This window comes from Penicillium verhagenii, assembly GCF_028828195.1.
Source record: "Penicillium verhagenii strain IBT 33310 chromosome Unknown utg000005l_segment0_segment0, whole genome shotgun sequence".
Classification (NCBI taxonomy): domain Eukaryota; kingdom Fungi; phylum Ascomycota; class Eurotiomycetes; order Eurotiales; family Aspergillaceae; genus Penicillium; species Penicillium verhagenii.
The window spans coordinates 2,768,442-2,789,048 of NW_026643169.1; the positions used below are offsets into that span (position 1 = coordinate 2,768,442).

Consider the following 20,607-nt stretch of genomic DNA (forward strand, 5'->3'; position numbering starts at 1 on the left):
GAAACTTCCAATCGTCGTCTTGAAGATATCCATCAACTGAGGCTCGAGCTAAAACTTTACGCACTTTATGGCCGTTGGGCAAAAAGGTTGCAGAAATAATAGCTCGACTCTCAAGGCAGTAGCCATTAACGGAGACTGGCTCCCCTCGGCAGGTCTTGGACTCGGGTGAAGGATTCTTCTTCATAATGTCCATTATATAGGCGGCGGTTTCATTCTCCAACTGAGTAATCATGCACAGATCTCCAAGTCTTGCAAGTTCTAGTGCAGCATAGATCTTGTCTTCTGGTTCAACAGACTCGAATTTTAGCGAACATTGCCTCCAGGACTGAGTCGAATTTTCACAAAGGGACCGTGATAAAGTGGAAGCAAACTAAATAAGACATATTTAGACACCACAATATTTCAAGTTAAGATGTAAGGATTCATACGTCTGAGAAAAATAGTCAGTGCCTTTGTTCTGTTTTTGTGACATTTTCGCCTCAATTAGTGGCTTGGCTTGTAGTGATTTTTCAATGTCAATAAAACCCGGGGAAAGACTGGCGATTGCCCCCTATATTTATGCCCAAGGTAAGCCCACCGCCTCCGGGTGTTGGCAACTTGGGCTTATGCACCGCTCCGCGTTGACAAACAACACCGTCTGGTCAAAAACGCGCTTTGTGTCTTCTACAACCCTCTAAAACCACTTTAAAACCACTTTAAAATCACTTCAACCTCCTTTTCTTAATTTAAATCAGATAAATACTAGACCTTCTGACTTCTCTACCACATATGGAAATGCCTCGCTACATGCTACCTAGGGCCATTTTGGCCTAGTGTACATAATAAGGACTCCCAACTTCTCCAACAAACATTTCCAGACCGAATCGAAATCTCCAACTTTGAGAAATCAGCTACACTTCTAACAGATTACCTCCGTTATTTTTAGCATCTAGGAACTAATTATCTGCCCAAACTGGAGAAAGAATTTAGGGGTCCTCCTGAAGAGTTCAAATGTTGGCTGACTGGGTGTTAGAATCAATGTTTTCTCCTAAGTTTTCAAGATGTCCCACCTTTAGATATACATCAGAGATAATTGATTGATATTTCAATGTTTCCACAAGTGCTTGCTTATTTCTAGAAGATTTCGATATATCAAGTCCAAGAACAAACATTTGAAACTTCCTTACTTTGTATCAATAGGCCAAGACCCCTACATACGCGTATCTTATTGATTTTGGTAGAGGCTACACCAGGAACTGGGTGGAGAAGGAATTGGCAAATACCGCCGAAGGAGATCTCAAAGATCTCAAGTGCTGCAAAGAATCTCCGAATTTCTTTCCGAACAACTTTTGAATATCCGCGACCCTGTGTACATATGAGACCAATCTTGAAAATAGCAAGAGTATTCATTGAAGTACTTATTCACGGTCCTTTCACTGGACATAGCGAAATTATCCTGAGAGGCAGCATTCTCATGTGGCTGATGATTAGATCTACTCTAACTTGCAAACTTCTTTCTGTTGCTCAAAATTTGTTCACAAGAGTGTGTTTTAGTGGTGGAAATATGTGCAAGATCGGGGTTTCCTTTTCGTCCAGTAGACGTCAACTGGTGACCTATCTAAACCAATCATTGATGTCCTACGGACGACGGTCCGTCGGAGTCCCGTGGGCCGTCGGGGCCGAGCCTCACCTTAGCTATCTTTCGGGACCGACCTCACCCCTCCTATAGTGATTTCGATATTGGTAATTTGATCATTAACTAAACTGAAGCCACTGATTAAATCAGCAAGGCTCTCATTGGAGAAACTCTTGGGCCATGGTAGGATCCCATCATGAGCTTGACACGAGGTCATTCTTGCATCTTATGCCAGCAGCGTAAGGTTCGATGTGATCAACAGAAACCCTGCACAGGCTGTGTTCGCGCACAGGTAGAGTGCAAGGTTGTGCCCCCACAGCCAGCTCGAAGAAAAAAGCGAAAGGCCGAAGAGGATGATTTGATCCACCGCCTCGAGAAATATGAGGCTATTATGACCCAAAACGGCATCGATTTCCATTCGATTTTGGCAAATAATCGGGAACTTAACGCGACCGAAAATTCTCAAGATGTACAGAATAGCATTTCGGGGCCCGGCTCACCGAGGCCTGCAGGCTCTCGGGAAGTGAATCGTAAAAAGTCTGTATTATAAATTTTGGTCTTTGTCAGTTCCGAATGCTGATTTGATGCAGAAGTTCAAAATGGTCTGCATACTATGACGAGGTTAGTTCGGGCGTCCAGTCAAAGCCGACTATACCATGCCGCCTTGCTTTAACATTGGCATCAAGTTGATATTGTATTGAGATGCTCATGCCATGACTAGTACCAAACCCACGATGAGCTGCTACGTGGCTCTGATGACGACGATGATGATCGGCCCACAATTCACCACGCCTTTGACAAGACTTTCGCCGATAACGACGGATTTCCCTTCATGGCTGGGGGATCTACCAGTCGAATAACTCACCTTCATCCCTCGGCAATTCAAATATTCCAATTATGGCAAGTTTATCTCAACAACGTCAATCCTCTTTTGAAGATCAGCCATGTGCCCACCCTGCAAAACGAGATAATCGAAGCCAGCGCCAACCTTGCCAATGTCTCCAAGCCGCTTGAGGCCTTGATGTTTTCCATATATCTCATATCAATAACATCCATGTCGAAAGAGGAAGTCCAGGCAGCTTTCGGGTATTCAAAGAACACCTTGCTCGTCCGGTATCATAAAGCTTCACAACAGGCTCTTATAAATGCTACATTCATGAGATCAACTGAGCTGGTGACATTGCAGGCCTTCTTTATTTACCTTGTAAGCTCTGAATAAATTCATATTCTCTGCCTCGACGTGATTGTGTGAAAGAATGAGAAAATTTCCACGTGCAATGCTAATCTACATTTAAATACAGCTGAGTGTATGCCACATTGTTGATCCTCGGTCTCACTTTTGCTTGATCGGTATTGCGGTGCGTGTAGCTACTCGTCTTGGTATACATCGAGACGGTGCTCAATTTAGACTCCCACCATTCGAGACAGAGCAGCGCAGAAGACTCTGGTGGCAACTGGCCATCCTTGACAAGCGCATAGCTGAGATGACGGGCTCTGCTATCACGGCATTATCATCCTCCCGAACTGACTGTCGACTTCCCCTCAATGTGAACGATGGAGATTTGCACAAGCACACAAAAGCGGCCCCGGTGTCGTCCCCAGGGTCTACCGAAATGCTCTTCTGTCTGACTCGTGTGGAGCTTCTGGCTGCAGCTAAGCCTAGTAGCATGCGACCCGATCCATCGATCGCAAGGCAACGACATAACAACGAGCCACTGCTGCCACCATCTTCTTTTTGTCCTCAAAATGAGGATAAATTACCTGTTCACGGCCTAGATGACTACTGTGCCTACATCGAATCCACGTATCTCGAGCACTGTGACCCCGAGATCCCTATACACAAATTTACTCTGCTCACTGCACGAATATCGCTCTGCAAGCTTCGAGTTGTCGACTTTATGTGCCGGAGTACCCAAGCAACAAAATCTCCAGATCAAGAGCGCGACGATATCTTTATGGCTGCTGTGCAAATGATCGAATGGGACAATGAAATCTACACTGCTAAAGAACTCCAAGGCTTTCGCTGGTACACCCGCTTTCAAGCCCCCATGTCAGGATTCTTCTTCATTTTGAACGAGCTTCGTCAGCGTACAACTGGTCCTCTCTGTGAGCGCGCATGGAAGGCGATATTCAATGATCACGAGCATCGAGGTCTGGTCCGAAACGTGAACAGTCCCATGCATGCTGCTTTTAAAAAGGCTATACTTAAAGCTTGGGAAGCCCATGAAAAGGCTGAAGCTCAAAAGGATAGGGTTGTTGAAGCCCCAGAACTGATTCTCACATTGCGTCGAGCTTATTTGTCGAAAGGTGTTCACCCTCAAATGCAGTCTGACCCGGTCCAGGCTTCAAGTGCGACTGCCCCTCCTCAAGTCGACCAGGTCAACTCTTTGGCAAGCATGTCAACATTTGCTTATATGGATGCTCAGCCTGGAATTGAATACCAACCGCCCGGACTAGATTTTGATGTCAATCAGCTGTTTTCCACCTTGGATACTGGAAGCCAAATTTATGACCAGGGGATGATGGGCTTTGATGAGACAGACTGGTCTTCTTTGATGCAGTCGGGGTCTTTCGGGGAATTTTAAGTAACCCGGAGGTCTAGCCTATGGTGGTGAGTAGCCTCGGATCTTACAAGTTACCACCAGGTGAATGGAGTCATCTTATTGCAGCCATGATTGTTCTTCATTAACTTTATGGACATGAATAAACGCAATTCAACTATAACATCGACGTCGTTATCATCAAAGCTTGCTGTTGAGTGTTGCAGCCTTCGGAATTCCCCATTTCGAGATATCCTCATTGGTCTTGCCATCAACAGCTAGCTCCGCTAGAACACGACCAAAGGCAGGCGCAAATTTGAACGCATGCGCAGCACCCAATCCAACAATGATATCGGGCTCGCTATCCAGCGGACTTATAATAAATTGTCGGTCGGGAGTGATCGTGTACTGACAAGTGATCGTGCGAAGCGGTGTACGTTCCTTGTCCGGCATGAAGCCATCCATAAAGGACGTGAGCTGTTCCAGCAGCTGTGGCGAATGAACAAATGTCCGCTCCTCAGGACTCATGAAGTTGTTGGAGTAATCGCGTCCAGCTTTGATAGTTGGCTCGCCATAGGTCGGGAATCCATAGAAACAATGAGCTCCCTGCCAGATCCACACGGGGAGCTTGTCTGTTGCAAACGCCGAGGGGTTTGTAGGCTTATAATATGTGACTTGTTCTTGCATCACCGAGACTGGGATATGCACCGAGAGAGGGGCAAGGAGTTTGTTGATCCATGCATCGGTGGTGAGAATCACCTTCTTAGCTTGGAATCGGCCTCTCGGTGTCTCGATAATGACGCCACCGGACTTTTGAGGCGTGACACGGTGAACGGGGGTATTATCTTTCAAGACAGCGCCATGAGTTCGTGCCAACGCCTGCAAAGTGCTGACGGTCTTCGCGGCATGAGCGATCCCCGAGTCGGCCGTGTATACAGTCGTGACGTTATCGGCAATGTCGAACTGAGGCCATCGCTTCTTCACTTCTTGTGCATCGAGTGTTTCATAGGGGACGTTTTGCGCATCAAGACTTTTCGTGAAGTCGCTTGCCGGTGTAGGTGACTCGGGCGCAAAGAAGACCACCCCGCCGGTTGTCGTTAACATCTTGTAGCCGGTCACATTTTCTAGCTCGGCCCAGTCCTTGTAGGCTGATTTGGCGAGGGCCACATATTCGGGTGCAAAGTTTGAAGTTCGGACAATGCGTGAAGTGTCGTGGGAAGCTCCTCGGACGTGACCAAGCTCGAACTGCTCAAATCCAATCACCTTTGCTCCCTTCTGAGCGGCGTAGTAGGCCGCACCGCTTCCCAGGACTCCAAGTCCAACCACGGCGACATCGAATTGTTCCATATCTTGCTTCATTATTCTGGGATGTGTTAAAGAGATAGCTATCTTTAGGTGCTACCTGAATTGACTTCGACTTTATGCTTGTTCATGGAACCATTTGGTCACGGTCTCCATGATTCTTGGCCGTCCACGTGATGGAAGTCTACGAAGGTTGCTACACTCCGCATGGTCATGAGATTGGGTTCTAATTGATTAGGCATTCCACAGCGCATAAATGAGGGGGTTATGCATATGCTAACTAGACGGTCATAGATACGCCTAGATCGGGGGAATTTCCGGTCACTTGATCGGCCATCGGTCCGCCTCCGAGGTCCGGGAACGTCTTGCCTAGACTGGAGACTTGTTTCTATGCTGTGTCAGCAAACACTGACGGTTACTTGGGCCTCGGGGAGAGCTCATACCGGGGTCTTCCAGTTCGAGGCTGGACTGAAAGTCTTGTTGTTCTTTGAAGCGTTTGATTGCGTTAGCTATAGTTTGCCGACAATATTGAAATTGCGGAGAAAAATATTTGAATTTGTTGTTGGTGTATCATTTGAGCTTGCATCTATGCTCTCCACTAGTAACTGTATAGTATCTAGTATCGAATGTATAAAGGCCAGTTTGAATCAATGCATCGGATATATGATTTTCGATTAAAATTTTCTAGTTAGGGAAATCCCGCAGCAGCGACTCCATTCCCTGCAAAATATCGGCCTTTAAATCTTCAAATTCCTCAATGCCACAGCTGACCCGCAACAAACGCTTGTCACACCCAGCATCACTCATAGTCCGCCACTCCATCAAACTTTCCACCCCTCCAAGACTGGTCGCATGCTGAAACACAAACATCCGGGTTGGCAGCCGACGCGCATGTTCCGGATTATGAGTCCAAATAGAGAACACCGGCCCAAAGCCACCAGGCATTTGCTTTCGAAGCCAGCCATCCTCCAAGTCCTCTTTCTGAAGTGACGCGTGTTGAACCCGACTCACAACCTTTGAGACCGGTGACTTTGCATTTCCAATCTCCGCTTGTAACCATGCAGCCAGTTTCGTGGCCGTTTCCGCCTGTCTCATTACCCGGAGCTGCATAGTGCGCGCAGATCGAATACCCAACCAGCCCTCAAAGCTCCCCATGACACTACCGATATACTGGCGGTCCTTGTGCAGCGTTTTCAACCATCCCTCTTCCACCCGCGCAGAGGCCAAGACCAGAAGCCCACACAACATATCGGAGTGACCACCCACATACTTGGTTCCACTATGCATGACTATGTCCGCACCAAGATCTAAGGGATTCTGAAGCGGAGGAGGAGCAAATGTCGCATCCACTGTCAAGTAAGCTCCTCTCGCGGTTGCTTTCTCACGATAATAAGCCAGGTTCCGAGCTTCGCCGGTCGGGTTGAGCGGTGTTTCGACGTGAATAATATCGCCGGGACCGGCTTGGTCGACGTCTGTCAACTCCAATTTCTGAATCCCTGACAATCGCTGGATAATATCCAAGACACCGTGGCACCCGTGGTACCCGTCTCCGATGAAGATCTTCTTGGGGTTGAGGAGGATCACCATTGCATGGAAAGCCGACAGTCCGGTTGAGTAAGTGATCACCTCGCCGCCCATGAGGCTGCGTAGCAGTACCTCCAGCCGCTTGGAGTTAGGGGCGGTATACCGGGAGTATACGTGGGAGTCATTGGGGTTGTTGGGCTATACATAACAACATTTTCATTAACATGGAAGAAGAATGAGAATACCAAACGGCAATGATAGAGCTTACGTCGTTGTTTTCTTCTGGAACTAGGTCTTCTGCATCTCGTGCGTAGCGGAAGTTCACCGCTGTGTGCATGCCAGGAGCGATGGCTCGGTGCGGGGTGAAAAAGTCATCGGCGTGAATACCTCTTGTTGAGGGGTGCATGTCCGGCAGCGCCTTGTTAAGGGCTTCGGCCGTCAGCACAAAGTTGGCACCATCGATTGATCCCATCGTGTATAGTTATGATTGGGAGGACTAAGGAGAAGAAGAATATGTGTGATTTGAGCCACAGGTCAGGAATTAAGCTCTATTGGAAGTATTGAAGTCTTATTAACGAATCTAAGTGCTATAAATTTCAAGAATGGAAGGTGTAGCCCTTTGCAATCGAATCATCGGAGACGGACCGATATACACGCTTGCAAACCACGCCTGACGAAGGTACACATGAGCGGGGTATTCCGTGAGCTCACCTGGGCAGGTGCATCATCCACTTGATGTCATTGGCGTTGATCTCCAAGCTTCAGCATTGATCAATGACCGATCCACCATGGTCTCATTAGTCAATGCATCACTCCAAGTTGCCAACAATACTCGATTACACGTGACCGGCTTTTGACGCCGAAAGCCGTGAGGTTAAAGTTAAACCGTATTTTGCAATGACGGGTTTTCTCCGCGGCTGCAACAATACGATACGTTAGTTCCGCCGGCCCCACGCCGTACTTGCGTATTGGTTTGGCCCGGTTCAACCACTGTTCTGGTAAGTGATCGCATGATCAAACACAATGAAGATGTGTATTAAATCGGGAGATGGAACTGTGAGCCACATATAAGCCTTCATAACTGAAAGCACCCTCTAGTTCCCGAAAATTGAATTATCTACACACTTCCTGAGTCTCTATATCATGGCTGCCGCAGTTGCTTCATTGTTTGGATACAAATCCTCAACTCTAGAGGTCAATAAACCTCAGAAAATCCACAATGACACACTCAAAGCCCTTCCAGCTTCCTGGTATAGCTCGCCAGAGATGTACGAGCTGGAACGAAGAGCAATCTTTTCCAAGAAATGGGTCTTGATCACCCACAAACTGCGCTTCACAACAGCCGGCGACTTTCTCAAGATCGAAGAAGCTGGCTTCTCATTCGTACTATGTCTGGACCGAGAAGGCAACTTGAACGGCTTCCACAACATCTGCCGCCACCGAGCATTCCCTCTCATATCGGAAAACGAGGGCAATGCGAGAATTCTCTCGTGCAAATACCACGGCTGGTCTTACGGCCTTAATGGCAAGCTAGCCAAGGCACCGAAGTTCGACGAAGTACCCGACTTTGACAAGCAAAGCCAGAGCTTATTTCCCGTGCATGTGCATGTCGATAAGCTGGGCTTCATCTGGGTCAATCTTGACGCGTCTCCGAATCCAATTCCTTGGGAAGAGGACTTCAAGGGCGTGGATGAGCAAGAGCGGTTCCAGAAGTACGACTTCAGCCAATACAAGTTCGATCACACTTGGCAGATGACAGGCAACTATAATTGGAAAACCCTGGCTGATAATTACAACGAGTGCTACCATTGTACCGTTGCTCACCCCGATGTGGCCAATCTGGCAGATCTGTCATACTACTATACCATCTCAACACCGGGGCATATTCAGCATTTCTCCCGACCGCAGGAAGGCAAGGTGTCGGAGGATATTCAGAATGCCAGTACTTATTATTTCCCCAATGCCTGCATGACCGTCTCGTGAGTTATTCCCTCTTGAACCATGATGATATGTTCAGTCACTAACAAACATTCAGGCCTCACTTTTTCTACATGATGAGATGTGTTCCCACGTCTGTTGGAACATGCTCTATGGAATATGAAGTTTACCGCCACAAAGAGGCCTCAGATGAGGACTTCGAGCACATTGATTCCTTCTTTAAGCGGGTTCTGGACGAAGATAAGCATTTGTGTAATGCGGCACAGAAGAACTTGAATGCTGGAGTGTTTGTCAATGGGCAACTTCACCCTCGTCTTGAGAGTGCACCAATTTACTTCCAGAATACTGTCAGAGCTCTTCTTGTCTCTCATAGAGATGAAGAGAGGAGTGAGAAGCGGGAGATTTGGCCAGCGCGACAACATTCAGCGGGCCAGGCCACCGCAGAGGATATTGCCTTTTGCGCCGGGTTATCATGTTCTGGTGAAGGAAATAGAGAATTGGAATGGTAGATGCATTTGGGAGGTTTTTAGTATGTTTTCAAATCTTTAGCGATTATATCCTTCAATTGGAACTTGATGAATAATGTTGAATGTTATAGCTTGAGTGTGAGTGATACAGTAATTCATATACGGTACTTTCCAGTAATACCCACAGCTGTAACTTCAATAAGGTTGTAGGACGTGTAAGTCTAGAACCCAACTATGTCACCCCAAACTTCCCTTTTCCGGGCAGTGTTTCCCCCCTTTGTGGATCGCGCCCCGTGTTATCGCGGGCCGGCTCATGACCCCGATAACCCCGCCGCTTTTAAAGAACACCTTGTGACAGATCAACCCGATATTGAAGCTTTTTTTCTTTCTGTTGTCGAATCCATTTTATACCCAATGAATCGAGTCTATAAAAGGTCACATCAGGCCTGTGAAAATTGTAGGTGAGTTTTCTTCAATACCTGTAGTATAAACGAAGAGTTTCAATCTTAGCTAACTACTGAAAGGCGCAAAAAGACGCGATGTCCAGGGGAGCGGCCCGCTTGCTCCACCTGTACACGATTACACCAGACATGCCAATATAGCAGACATTATGAATTGTTGGAGAGATCCGGCGATCGAGTTTTGGTGGGCAAATTGATCGAAGAATGAGAGAGTGATTTATTAATTTCAAGTAGGAAGATCGCTTGCTACAGCTTGAGGAGAAAATGGAAATGATGTTGGAAGGGCCGATGTGCGAGTTGAAAAACACCAAAGAGATGAGGCAGCAGTACTGATTCAAGATCGCGATAGCTCGAACCACCAAGTTGGAATTCGTCGGTCGAGCTCGGACCGGCTTGATAGTCGCGAAAATACTTCGGAATCAAATGATGTCCAGGAAACGCTTCCTCAGCGACGGACCTCTAGGGACGAGATAATCGCTCCCCAAGTTGCCAATCCGTTGCCCTTTACGATGCCCCCAAAGGAAATTGTTGCAGAGGGCTTCGCTCTTTATTTCAAATACTGCCACAAACAACCACTGTGGCTCTTTGATCCCGATGAGATGTCCATGCCAGAGACTTGTCGCAGTGAGGTCATATTTGGCACACTCAGTCTTGCTTTACGATATTCAAATAATCAGTTCCTGGAAGGGCGGACTGATCAAATGTGTCGACACTACGCCGAAGCTGCACGCAGCTATGCCATGTTTCGAATTGCTCAGGGCACTGTGGATTTGTCAACGATTCAAAGTCTTTGCCTCATTACCCTGGCTGGATATATCGGTATGTATTCAGATTGATTGCATGATGCTGGGTCCCAAGTCTAACCATGCTCAAGCAAATGATACCCATCTCGTTTGGCTCCACATCGGTCTCGCAGCAAATCTCGCTCAGTGTGCGGGTATTGATATCGAAATGCACGAAGGCGAACTAGATCCGATATTAGAAGCGCAAAGAAGGGTGTTCTGGAGCATTCATCTTCTTAAGCAACATTATGCCCCACACAGCATGCAATTGAATATGCTCCGGGACATTCACAGCCCGAAGTACATGGCTGTCAATATAGATTCGCCGCGGGAGATGGGTATGAAGCCACCACAGACACCCCAAGAAAACGGCGCCTTCACATCTCGAGGAGGCATATGGGTATACATGGTGCAGCTAGCTACGCTTTGGAGCGAAGTCCAGCAATATGTTTCCCATTGTGCGAGTGGATACTCCACTCCTCCCTGGTCTGTGGAGTCTGGCTACTCTATAATCGGGGCTCATCTGATGGACATTGAAACTAAATTTCCCACTTGCAATCGATACGACTCGGTGAGATTTCAAGATCAATCGCGAGAAGAATTGCATCGTGATCGAGGCTTCTGGAGTCCCTGGCTGTACCTCCAATTCACTTACCACGCCGTACACAGCGTGCTCAACCATCCTTTCCTATACTCCTGGCGCCCGCAACAGTCTTCCCAGCTGGCTGTGCCAAACACATTTTGGAAAACATCTTCTGAACTAGCTCTAATCCACACGACATGGACCGTTCGACTAATCGGTATGATCAAAGAAAAAGAATATGAAATTTCCGATCCCTTCCTTTGCCACGCAGTGGCTATTGCAGCTACGATTCATCTCTATTATTGCTGTGCTGCAGACCCGGTCATGAGAGACTCGGCCCAACGAAAGCTGGAAACGTGCACACAATTTTTAAGCGATCTAGCCACCAAGTGGCCACGGTGTCAAGCACTAGTAAGTCTATCAAATGCAAAAATCGATTCATCTACTAACTTGAGTCCAGCACCAAAAAGTTCAAGATCTCGTCCAATCCGCATTTGCTGTCAGTCCCCGGGCAAATAACCACCGCCTAGCTCGGCGAACATTATCTATAGATACGGCCTTGATGTGGGAAATTCTTTGCCACAGCTCTAGCAAGGCATCGTTTGCACCCCCGAGAGATGGTCTCTTCGATGCCTCATTTACACCACCCCCGTCCAAGAATTCAGACAAGGTGACAGTTGAAACCGAGATCTTTCATCATTCTGCTCGGGCGGTGGATACGTCTGATGGTGGTCAAGCATTGCCACCTTATTCTAGCACTCTGCAAGATCGGGCTGGTCCTGAGAATTCTGATGATGATCAACTATGGACTCGAAGCAACTTGAACTCCGTTGATCACGGCCCAAATTATCAACTCCCACGAGAGCCACAGGGGTGGCCAGGGCCGGGGGTCTTGGCTGATATGTCGTTTATGGATACTACACATGATCCGTTCTTTCAATTCCAAGATAGCGAGAATCCTTATCAGGGCGTTTGGGAGGTGGGGAATCTGTAGTATCATGTTGTTATGTAACTTTAGGCTAGAGCTCATGAATCAATGATACCGTGGAACTACAACTAGAAATCAGTGATATGTTGAAATCGTTTGATTGGCTTTTTTTTTAGAAAAATATCCCAAGGTTTGAGGGACCTGCAGGTGTCAAGTGTCGCATCACGCGAGCTGCTTCCCCTCCTGTATGCGGACACGGACCGACGGCACCGTCCGAGTTTACCGGAGCAGGCCCAAAGCCGATGATATCAAATAGAAATAGAGCCCTGGTGGCTTATCCGCCCGTGGCCACGGGAGATATCAGGTCTTCATTTAACACGGAGAGAGAAAGAGCTTGGATGATGTCTTAATTCAATTGGTTTGTTTATAATCGCTATCCTGTGAGAGTCTCGTATGTACTAATGATACCTAGATAGGAAAGTTTCAATCTAATGCTCTTATCACACTAAATACTCTTCTTTCCGCGTGTTTCTAGAGGGAACAAGATAGCAAGAATACCACCCATTCCCAACAAAGCAGCACATACGTAGATCGGGACCGAGCTAGCTGTCGAAGTAAAAGCTCCAATGAGCGCAGAAACCATACCCATCAAACGATTAAGAGATACTGCAATACCGTTTCCAGTGCCACGGTGCGCGGATGGTAGAACTTCCACCGTATAAGCATATAGAGTGGCATAGTATATGTTAATTGCGACAGAGATAGCACAAGAAAAGCCCAAGTTCTGTGCATCTGTTTTTACCGCTGTATAACCAAAGAAAAATATCACTGGAGCTTGTCAGCCACACGACGTACATTTTTGGGCTCAATTGCAATGCTTACTGGTCAGAAAGGCACCAATTGCCATTGTCCTCTTCCGCCCAAACATAGGCATCTCACACATAAAGCCGGCAATGATCGGACCCGGAATGGCGCATAGGTTGGTGATCGCATAGTTTCGCCATGTAAGGTAGGTCGAGTCTGATCCAGAAGATGTATCTCGAGACGCGAGATATTCCGGCAGGTAGACATAATATAATGCGTAGCCCAAGCCAATCAGAGCCCAGGAGAGCCATACCAGGGATGTTGAGAGGGCGAGGGTCTTCGTTACAAATAAGCCTCGTACGTGCACGGCTAGCTCGGAAAACGATGCTTTATTCTGTGCGTGCGAGCTGTGGATCTGGCCATGGGCTTGGAGCTGGTCCAGGGTCAGGCGGCAGACGCGATTGTGATTGTTGGCGAGATCCTGGAGAGTCTTTACAACGTCCTCGTCTCGACCTTGGCAAAGGAGGAACTTGGGTGTCTCGTGGAAACGGATGACGAGGACTCGGGCGATGCTCAGGATGAAGACAAGGGCTCCGGCTGTGTAGAAGAGGTATCTCCAGCCCATGTTGTTGGCGTTTGTGCACGGGACGGATCCATCCGTGGGACAACTGTATTTCGCTGTTATCATGTTAGCCAGAAAATCTGCAGCAGAAATTGTGAGAAGGGAGAGAGAGAAAGAGAAAGTTGTTACCCATATATCCCCAGGCAATGAGGCCAGCCACGGTCTGACCAACACCCCACCAGCCAGCCAGGAGAGTAAGAAGCCATTGCTTATTTGAGGGGAGATATTCCAAGAAGACAGTTGTGTCCAGCACCAGATTACCGCCCGAGCCAAAGGCTGACAACGCGACCATGGTGGCCCATCCTGCGTAGCTTGGAGCAGCCCCTGCCGTGATGGCAAAGATCGCGCTGATGAGTAGGGAAAAATTGAAAGCCCATTTTCGACCGATGATATCTGCAGTGCTACCCCAGAATAAAGCTCCTGCTAATAAAGCCAGATAGAAGCCTAGTTGGGCTCCTCTGGAGAATTTCGGGGGGTATTGTGCCCCTACTTGATCGGCAGATATGCTCATGAGGAAGAGTAATAAGGAGTCGACGCCGTATCTGAAGATTTGGAAATCGTGGTTAGTTGGGAGTACTTTTAGTCTTTGTTCAATTGGTTTCTCGCACCCGAATCCATTGAGGAAAAATAACTTGGTGTGATATCCGGTGAATCCAATCGTATCTATTGCCTGCAATTGTAAGAATTGAGTGCGTCATGAAGCATTGGAGAAGCATAACGTACATCATTCACAAGGTTCATCTTTGCAGCCAAAGCTTGGTCGACTCCATCAAGGGCCATGAGATCTCCAAGGCCAACTTGGGTGGACCCTGAGTCCATGATTGATTTATCCTGGTCTCTGTCATAATGTTGTGGTTCTCCAGCAACATCATCAGACTTGTTGGCCATATTGATTCTCAATGTTCAAATATAGCAATTGGGTGGTTTTTTGCCTTCAATTTATAAGGCAATTGAAGGATGATGAGTGTATAGGCATGGACTCCGTATAGGAAGAATGGTAAAGTCCAGGCTTTTATACTTTCCCCTTGAGCCCTTGATCGAGCCTCTAGTCCCACCTAGCAATGACTGACCCCCAATTGCGTTTAGTTTCTTGTAATCATACGTAGTGTAATAGCTATCTCCTCTCCAAGAGAGGCATGATACCGAGCAATGCCCCCACATTGTAATTGCCATTGGCTTACCAGCTACGCTATCTGAGACCGGTCTTCAGTGAGGAGAAATCAATATGCGGGCACGAATCAAAAAGCTTGGAAAGTGTTCCTGTGGAGAAGGTTATCAGGCTTGACAGACTAGAGAGAAGGACGGGAATCGACCTGATACATAATCTTGGTTTGGCTCGTATTTCCAAGCTTGCCGCTCATGTGAGCGGAGTTTCGGGGAGATTAACGGTAAACGGCAAACCCCAGATTCCCCGGATTCGAACCAATCATTCATACTCCTTTCCGCTTTTCTAAGCTCATCAAAAGTACCTTGAAAAAGATGGGCTAATGCATTTGACATGTGTACTACAAAGCGTCTGGGCCCTTTTGGGATTAGTCTCTAGTACAGATCGGGAGCTTTGTAGCATGACCAATGATCACGTTATAGGAGCTTACTGTACTTCATCTACAACAGAACCAGTTCTCTTTGAAAATCGCATGCTCCAATGTATCAGAGGTCATTATGAATTCAATTTTTGCCTGCTTTATTTTGGAATAATCGGTCCAGGACTCGGTCTTTGATCTCACGAGACTGGGGATAGAAAGAAATCTGACAAAGAAGTGACTTTTTCCAGCACAACTCGATATGTATACTAGTATGCTTTTCTATTTCTCGAGAAAAGAAACATCTCTTTAAAATTCATCTTTGGCTTGTACACTTGCATCATCTCAGCCTCAAAACATCCTGGTTCTTCAGATAATTTTGTGTTTAGTTATTGATCTATAGCTTCGGCCCGAATCCAGGCCCGATCTGCTGACATACGTCACACTACGCTTGGACTTCCCATCTCCGCGTTGACAACGCATCCTTCCACCACATTTCACCACCCCACCCTCACATTCCAGAAGCTCAGTGTGATTCACAGAGCTTAACCTTGATCTGGTGAACGCCTTTCACCACTTCCTTGTACCCGATTTCGCCCACACTCGATCCAGCCGCGATCCGACCGTGAACCTTGACACCGCCCCCCTCCACCATGAACATTGCTTGATTAGAGCTTGAGACAGCACTCTCCGTTTGAGCAATGGACCTCACAATCCAGAGGTTGCTCAACGACAAGCTCTATGATAAACGGAAGCAAGGAGCTTTAGAGTATGTCACACAAAACCCCGTGGAAGGCTGTGATGCTGTTGCACTAACACGCGACATTTCTGCAGGCTCGAGAAAATCGTCCGCGAAGCCGTTTTCAAATCCGAACATGAAACAATAAAAAGAATTGTCGAGCAGCTCTGCCATGACTATGCCTACGCGGTGCACCAGCCCCATGCTCGGAATGGTGGTTTGATTGGTCTGGCAGCTGCTTCCATCGCCCTGGGATCTGTGAGTCCTCAAACACAATGCACAAAGGAATATCAAGACATAGCAACTGATATCGGGTTCTAGGAAGGAGTAGCACCTTATCTCAGAGAAATCGTGCCCCCGGTACTGGCATGCTTTTCCGACCCAGACGCACGAGTCAGATATTATGCTTGCGAGAGTATGTACAACATTGCGAAAGTGGCCAAGGGGGAGATTTTGCTCTTCTTCAACGACATTTTCGATGCGCTAGCCAAGGTGAGAAGCACAACTTGCATTTTGCCCATCTATAACAGCTAACATTCATTTGTATCATAGCTTGCCTCGGATGCGGAGCTCTCGGTGAAAAACGGTGCAGAGCTTCTCGATCGCTTGGTCAAAGACATCGTTGCAGAGTCTGCCGCTTCATACGTCTCTGTACTGCAACTCCCAGAGAAAGACTCGGCAGATTCTGATCCATTCGAGGACACAGATTTACCCACGGCTTTTTCTCTCGCAAGGTTCATCCCTTTACTGAAAGAGCGGATCCATGTTATCGGACCATTTACTCGCAACTTTCTGGTCTCTTGGTTGACTCTGCTGGACACCATACCTGATTTGGAGCTGGTTTGTTATTTGCCTGAATTCCTAGAGGGCTTGATCAAATTCTTGGGTGGTCCCAACAAAGATGTCAACGTAGCAACCCAGGGTCTTCTGGAGCGGTTCCTAGCCGAGATCAAAAGGATCACCCGACTGAAGAAGGGAATCGAAGACAGTCGCAAAAGCCAGAGTCGCAGACGCTCTGTCGCAAGCGATGCTGCTGTCAGTCTGAGTGCCAAGACCGAACAAACAGTGGACACTGGTGCAGGAGAAGGAAACCAAGATGACATTGCTGTGGAAGACTCTGCCTCAGAGTCTCTCCTTGATGATGAACTCATCCAAGCCGAGGGGGACTGGATTCCGGGGCAAGATGTGCAAATTGATTATCCCAAGATCTTGGACATTCTTGTCGTTTTTGTCGACACCTCTTTTGGTAACCTCCACCATTCTCGACATTCTACACTCAACACTAACCCATTTTTTAGATGAAGAAATGCAGCTCACGGCTCTCCGTTGGATTGATTCTTTCTTTGAAATTAGCCCTGAAGACATTCTTCCTTTCGTTCCTCGTCTTCTTACACAGGTTCTCCCGGCAATGTCCAGTGGCATCGATCAAGTCCGTCAAGCAGCTAACCGGGTCAACAAGTCTCTCCTGGAATACATCTACTCTCTTTCTGATGATGCCACTGAGGAAACCCCTTTGGCTCAATCGAAGGCTCCCTCTGTCGCGGCCAGCAAGGAGAGCATAGAGAGAAAGTCTTCGGAAACAAACAATGACGCCAGAAAGTCAACTCAGGAGTCTTCTGGATTGACACCACGTAGCAGTATTGTTTCAACGCCATTCCAACCAGCCGACCTGGATTATGCTGCGGCGGTCAATTCCCTCACGCTGCAGTTCTTAAACGAAAACGAAGCCACTCGGGTAGCTGCACTCTCGTGGCTGATCATGTTACACCGCAAGGCACCCCGCAAAGTTGTTGCCTTCAATGACGGCACTTTTCCGGCTCTATTGAAAACTTTGTCTGACCCGGCAGAAGCAGTTGTGACAAAAGATCTCCAACTACTTTCACAGATTTCAAGAAACAGTGAAGACAGCTACTTTGCCTCTTTTATGGTGAACCTATTACAGCTGTTCTCTACGGATAGACATTTACTTGAGGTGCGCGGAAATCTCATCATTCGACAGCTGTGTCTGAACTTGAGCCCAGAGCGTATCTATCGAACGCTGGCAGACTGTCTGGAGAAGGAAGAAGTACGTATCCAAGCCTATTAGATGCAGCGTATTACATTACTGACATTGATAAGGACATTGAATTTGCCAGTATCATGGTGCAAAATCTCAATAACAACCTGATCACCGCACCTGAGTTGTCTGATATGAGGAAACGACTGAGGAACCAGGATTCAAGGGTTCGTTTCAATCTCGACCATTTTTTGCCGGAGGAGTACTAACACTTTACCTAGGAGGGCCAAACATTCTTTGTTGCTCTTTTCCGCTCTTGGTGTCATAATGCTGTGTCAACATTCTCCCTGTGCCTTCTTGCTCAAGCTTATGAGCAAGCCTACAATCTCCTCCAGATCTTGTATGTTACCCGGTGTCTTCCTGCTTCAACCCCGTATACGCTAATACTTGTGAAAAGCGCCGAACTTGAAATGACAGTCAACATGCTCATTCAGATTGACAAGCTTGTCCAGCTTTTGGAATCACCTGTATTCACCTGTGAGCTTCATTATCCCTACTAACACCAAGCCCGTTCAGCTTTAACGTGATCAGATCTCCGCCTCCAACTTCTTGAACCCGAAAAATACCCCTACCTGTACAAATGTCTCTATGGTGTCCTTATGCTCCTCCCTCAAAGCTCCGCCTTCGCTGCCCTCAAGAACCGCTTGAACAGCGTCAGCAATATTGGATTCCTCCACGGCGGTCCCCGCAGGTATGAAAAGAACTCCCGGATCCAGGACAAAAAACCGAAGCTAAATGGCCCCTCAAGCACTGCTCAAGTCGCTCCCTCATACGAACGTCCCACTGGAACCCGGCTCAAAACCCGCGAGGAAAATAACATCCGTTGGGTCGATATGCTCGATAAATTCAAGGTTGTCCAGGAACGAGCCCGTCGCTCCCAGGCCCAGCAACGCCACTCACTCAACCCCACTGAATCTCTTAACCCCTCTCTAACTGCGGCCCTATCTGCTGCGGCCGGTGGTCGCGATCGGTCTGGTCTCCCTGACGCTCCGCGCGGTGGTCCAGGCTCGATGGGTCCCGGGGCAGGAGGTCTCGGAATCGGTGGCTTAGGACCTCATTCAATGGCAGGTGCTAATCGTGGCTTGACCGATTCCAGTCCCAAGGCCGGTTCATCTACATCTATCCTTGGAGCTGCGCATAAACATAAATCGAGTCTTCCTAACCTAGGAAGTCGGTTAGGCATTGGAGGGCGTAAGTCTAAGAAACCCTAAGTAAACTCTTGTACTTTAGCGTTGAGAATTTCGAATCGTTCGTTCACTCCATGCCTACGCTTCTTCTTGTTCTTCTGTAATTCTAGTAGATATTGTAATGGTCGGGTAGACTAGCCCCTGGAGGTTGTGGAACACACAAGGATTCAGAAGATTTTGAGATTTCTCAAAAAGCGAAGCTACAGTCCAAACATTGGATGTAATGCAGGAAAGTAGTAGTAGCATGTAAAGCTTCCAAATATGGACACCAGAGATCAAAAGACCAATATGGAACAAGAGAAAAAAAAAGAAAAGTAAAGGTAAAGTAAAAAGTTGGTTCACAGTTCACAGGGACGAAGTAAGTACTTCGGACATCCAAATCAAAAGGACAAAAACAGCTGTCCAGCTTTTGGTTTCGATCGCTGATTCATGAGTAAAAAAAAAAGAGCACCAGACACAAGATCTGATCACAAAATTCGAAATACAAAATACAAACATTCCAACGGAACAGACATGGCGACTATGCACACAAGGTCGTCAAGATCTTCGCAGGGACATGGCGCGAAGAGCAGAGCAGAGGAAAAAACCGCACAGCACAATGCTAAAGAAGAAAGCAGACCAAAGCAGAAATCCGGAGCCCCCAAAAGGAAAGGAAAAGAAAAGAAAAGAACGAGCGCCGATGCGTACACCTGGGAAACGAAGAGAAGAAAAGCGAAAGCGAAAGCGAAAGCAGGCCGTCACGCGATCAAATCAGATCAGATCAGATCAGATCGTCATGTGGCTTCGACTACCGCCAGCGCGATTCTTGTGATGTGTTCCTCCCAGATGAGCGCCAGGTTCCGGTTGATTGCTTTGAGATTGTGCTGGTGGGCGAGTTTGCGCCATTGCTGTAGACGTATTCTCCGTCGACGTATTGAGCGCCGGTGGAGAAGGTGCTGCGATGCTTGCGTCGGGCGTAGCGTTGCTCTAGGCGGTAGAGCTCGAGTTCTGTAGATGGAGAGAGAGAGATGTTAGTTTGGTATTCCTGTTTTTGTTGGTTTTGAGGGAGTTGGGTGTGTATTGTGTAGGACTGTGCTGGTGTGGAGCTAGCTAGTAGCTCCTACAATATAGGCCGGTCCCACCCACTGGGCATGGATTGGATTGAATTGAATAGCACGTACTGGCTTGTAGCTTATCGAAGAGACCCATTTTGACGGAATTTGTGAGTGATTGGATATTGAGCGAAAGGAAGTCGAAAAGGCCAAGGTAAGGAAAGGAAAGGAAAGTGATTTGATTCGAGTTCCTTCTGTCACATCCGGGAGCAGCGATTATCTCGAGTTGGAGACTGGTGATTGGATGCACGGGTCAGCGGCGGGTTCTAGATCAAGTATGTTGTATTTGTTGTTTTGATTTCGGGTGTTCCCGAGTTTGTTGACAAGAGGGTTTTTGGAGGTTTTGGATGTGTGTGTTTTTTTTTAAGCAAGTTGTTCTTTTTCTTACCTTTTCACCGAGCTTGGAGACGGCCAGTATCAGGGGAAGATGGGAAGGAAAAGAGGC

At 47.5% G+C, this 20,607-nt stretch overlaps 7 protein-coding genes across 7 annotated transcripts; 3 read left to right on the forward strand and 4 right to left on the reverse strand.

Moving 5' to 3' along the window:
- Window positions 1-1,811: 1,811 nt before the first annotated feature.
- Window positions 1,812-4,200, forward strand: N7466_004556 (uncharacterized protein; the record flags this gene model as incomplete). Its single annotated transcript, XM_057163953.1, has 3 exons — window positions 1,812-2,138; window positions 2,337-2,819; window positions 2,917-4,200. The coding sequence occupies 3 exons, from the start codon at window positions 1,812-1,814 to the stop codon at window positions 4,198-4,200; spliced, it is 2,094 nt and encodes a 697-aa protein (XP_057022634.1).
- Window positions 4,201-4,356: 156 nt separating this feature from the next.
- On the reverse strand, window positions 4,357-5,514 carry N7466_004557 (putative sarcosine oxidase; the record flags this gene model as incomplete). The annotated part of the gene is made up of 1 exon (XM_057163954.1): window positions 4,357-5,514. The coding sequence occupies one exon, from the start codon at window positions 5,512-5,514 to the stop codon at window positions 4,357-4,359; it is 1,158 nt and encodes a 385-aa protein (XP_057022635.1).
- A 627-nt stretch (window positions 5,515-6,141) lies between these two features.
- Window positions 6,142-7,453, reverse strand: N7466_004558 (cystathionine beta-lyase; the record flags this gene model as incomplete). The annotated part of the gene is made up of 2 exons (XM_057163955.1): window positions 6,142-7,179; window positions 7,250-7,453. 2 exons carry the CDS (start codon window positions 7,451-7,453, stop codon window positions 6,142-6,144), a joined length of 1,242 nt encoding a protein of 413 aa, XP_057022636.1.
- A 671-nt stretch (window positions 7,454-8,124) lies between these two features.
- On the forward strand, window positions 8,125-12,206 carry N7466_004559 (uncharacterized protein; the record flags this gene model as incomplete). The annotated part of the gene is made up of 5 exons (XM_057163956.1): window positions 8,125-8,960; window positions 9,017-9,385; window positions 10,131-10,666; window positions 10,722-11,623; window positions 11,673-12,206. 5 exons carry the CDS (start codon window positions 8,125-8,127, stop codon window positions 12,204-12,206), a joined length of 3,177 nt encoding a protein of 1,058 aa, XP_057022637.1.
- Window positions 12,207-12,645: 439 nt separating this feature from the next.
- N7466_004560 (MFS transporter) lies at window positions 12,646-14,454 on the reverse strand (the record flags this gene model as incomplete). Its single annotated transcript, XM_057163957.1, has 4 exons — window positions 12,646-12,968; window positions 13,023-13,622; window positions 13,696-14,236; window positions 14,290-14,454. The coding sequence occupies 4 exons, from the start codon at window positions 14,452-14,454 to the stop codon at window positions 12,646-12,648; spliced, it is 1,629 nt and encodes a 542-aa protein (XP_057022638.1).
- Window positions 14,455-15,790: 1,336 nt separating this feature from the next.
- On the forward strand, window positions 15,791-19,175 carry N7466_004561 (VAC14 family protein; the record flags this gene model as incomplete). Its single annotated transcript, XM_057163958.1, has 10 exons — window positions 15,791-15,858; window positions 15,924-16,086; window positions 16,150-16,320; window positions 16,381-17,074; window positions 17,127-17,893; window positions 17,947-18,051; window positions 18,106-18,224; window positions 18,282-18,361; window positions 18,416-19,058; window positions 19,115-19,175. 10 exons carry the CDS (start codon window positions 15,791-15,793, stop codon window positions 19,173-19,175), a joined length of 2,871 nt encoding a protein of 956 aa, XP_057022639.1.
- Window positions 19,176-19,858: 683 nt separating this feature from the next.
- Window positions 19,859-20,259, reverse strand: N7466_004562 (uncharacterized protein; the record flags this gene model as incomplete). The annotated part of the gene is made up of 2 exons (XM_057163959.1): window positions 19,859-20,058; window positions 20,232-20,259. 2 exons carry the CDS (start codon window positions 20,257-20,259, stop codon window positions 19,859-19,861), a joined length of 228 nt encoding a protein of 75 aa, XP_057022640.1.
- Window positions 20,260-20,607: the final 348 nt, after the last annotated feature.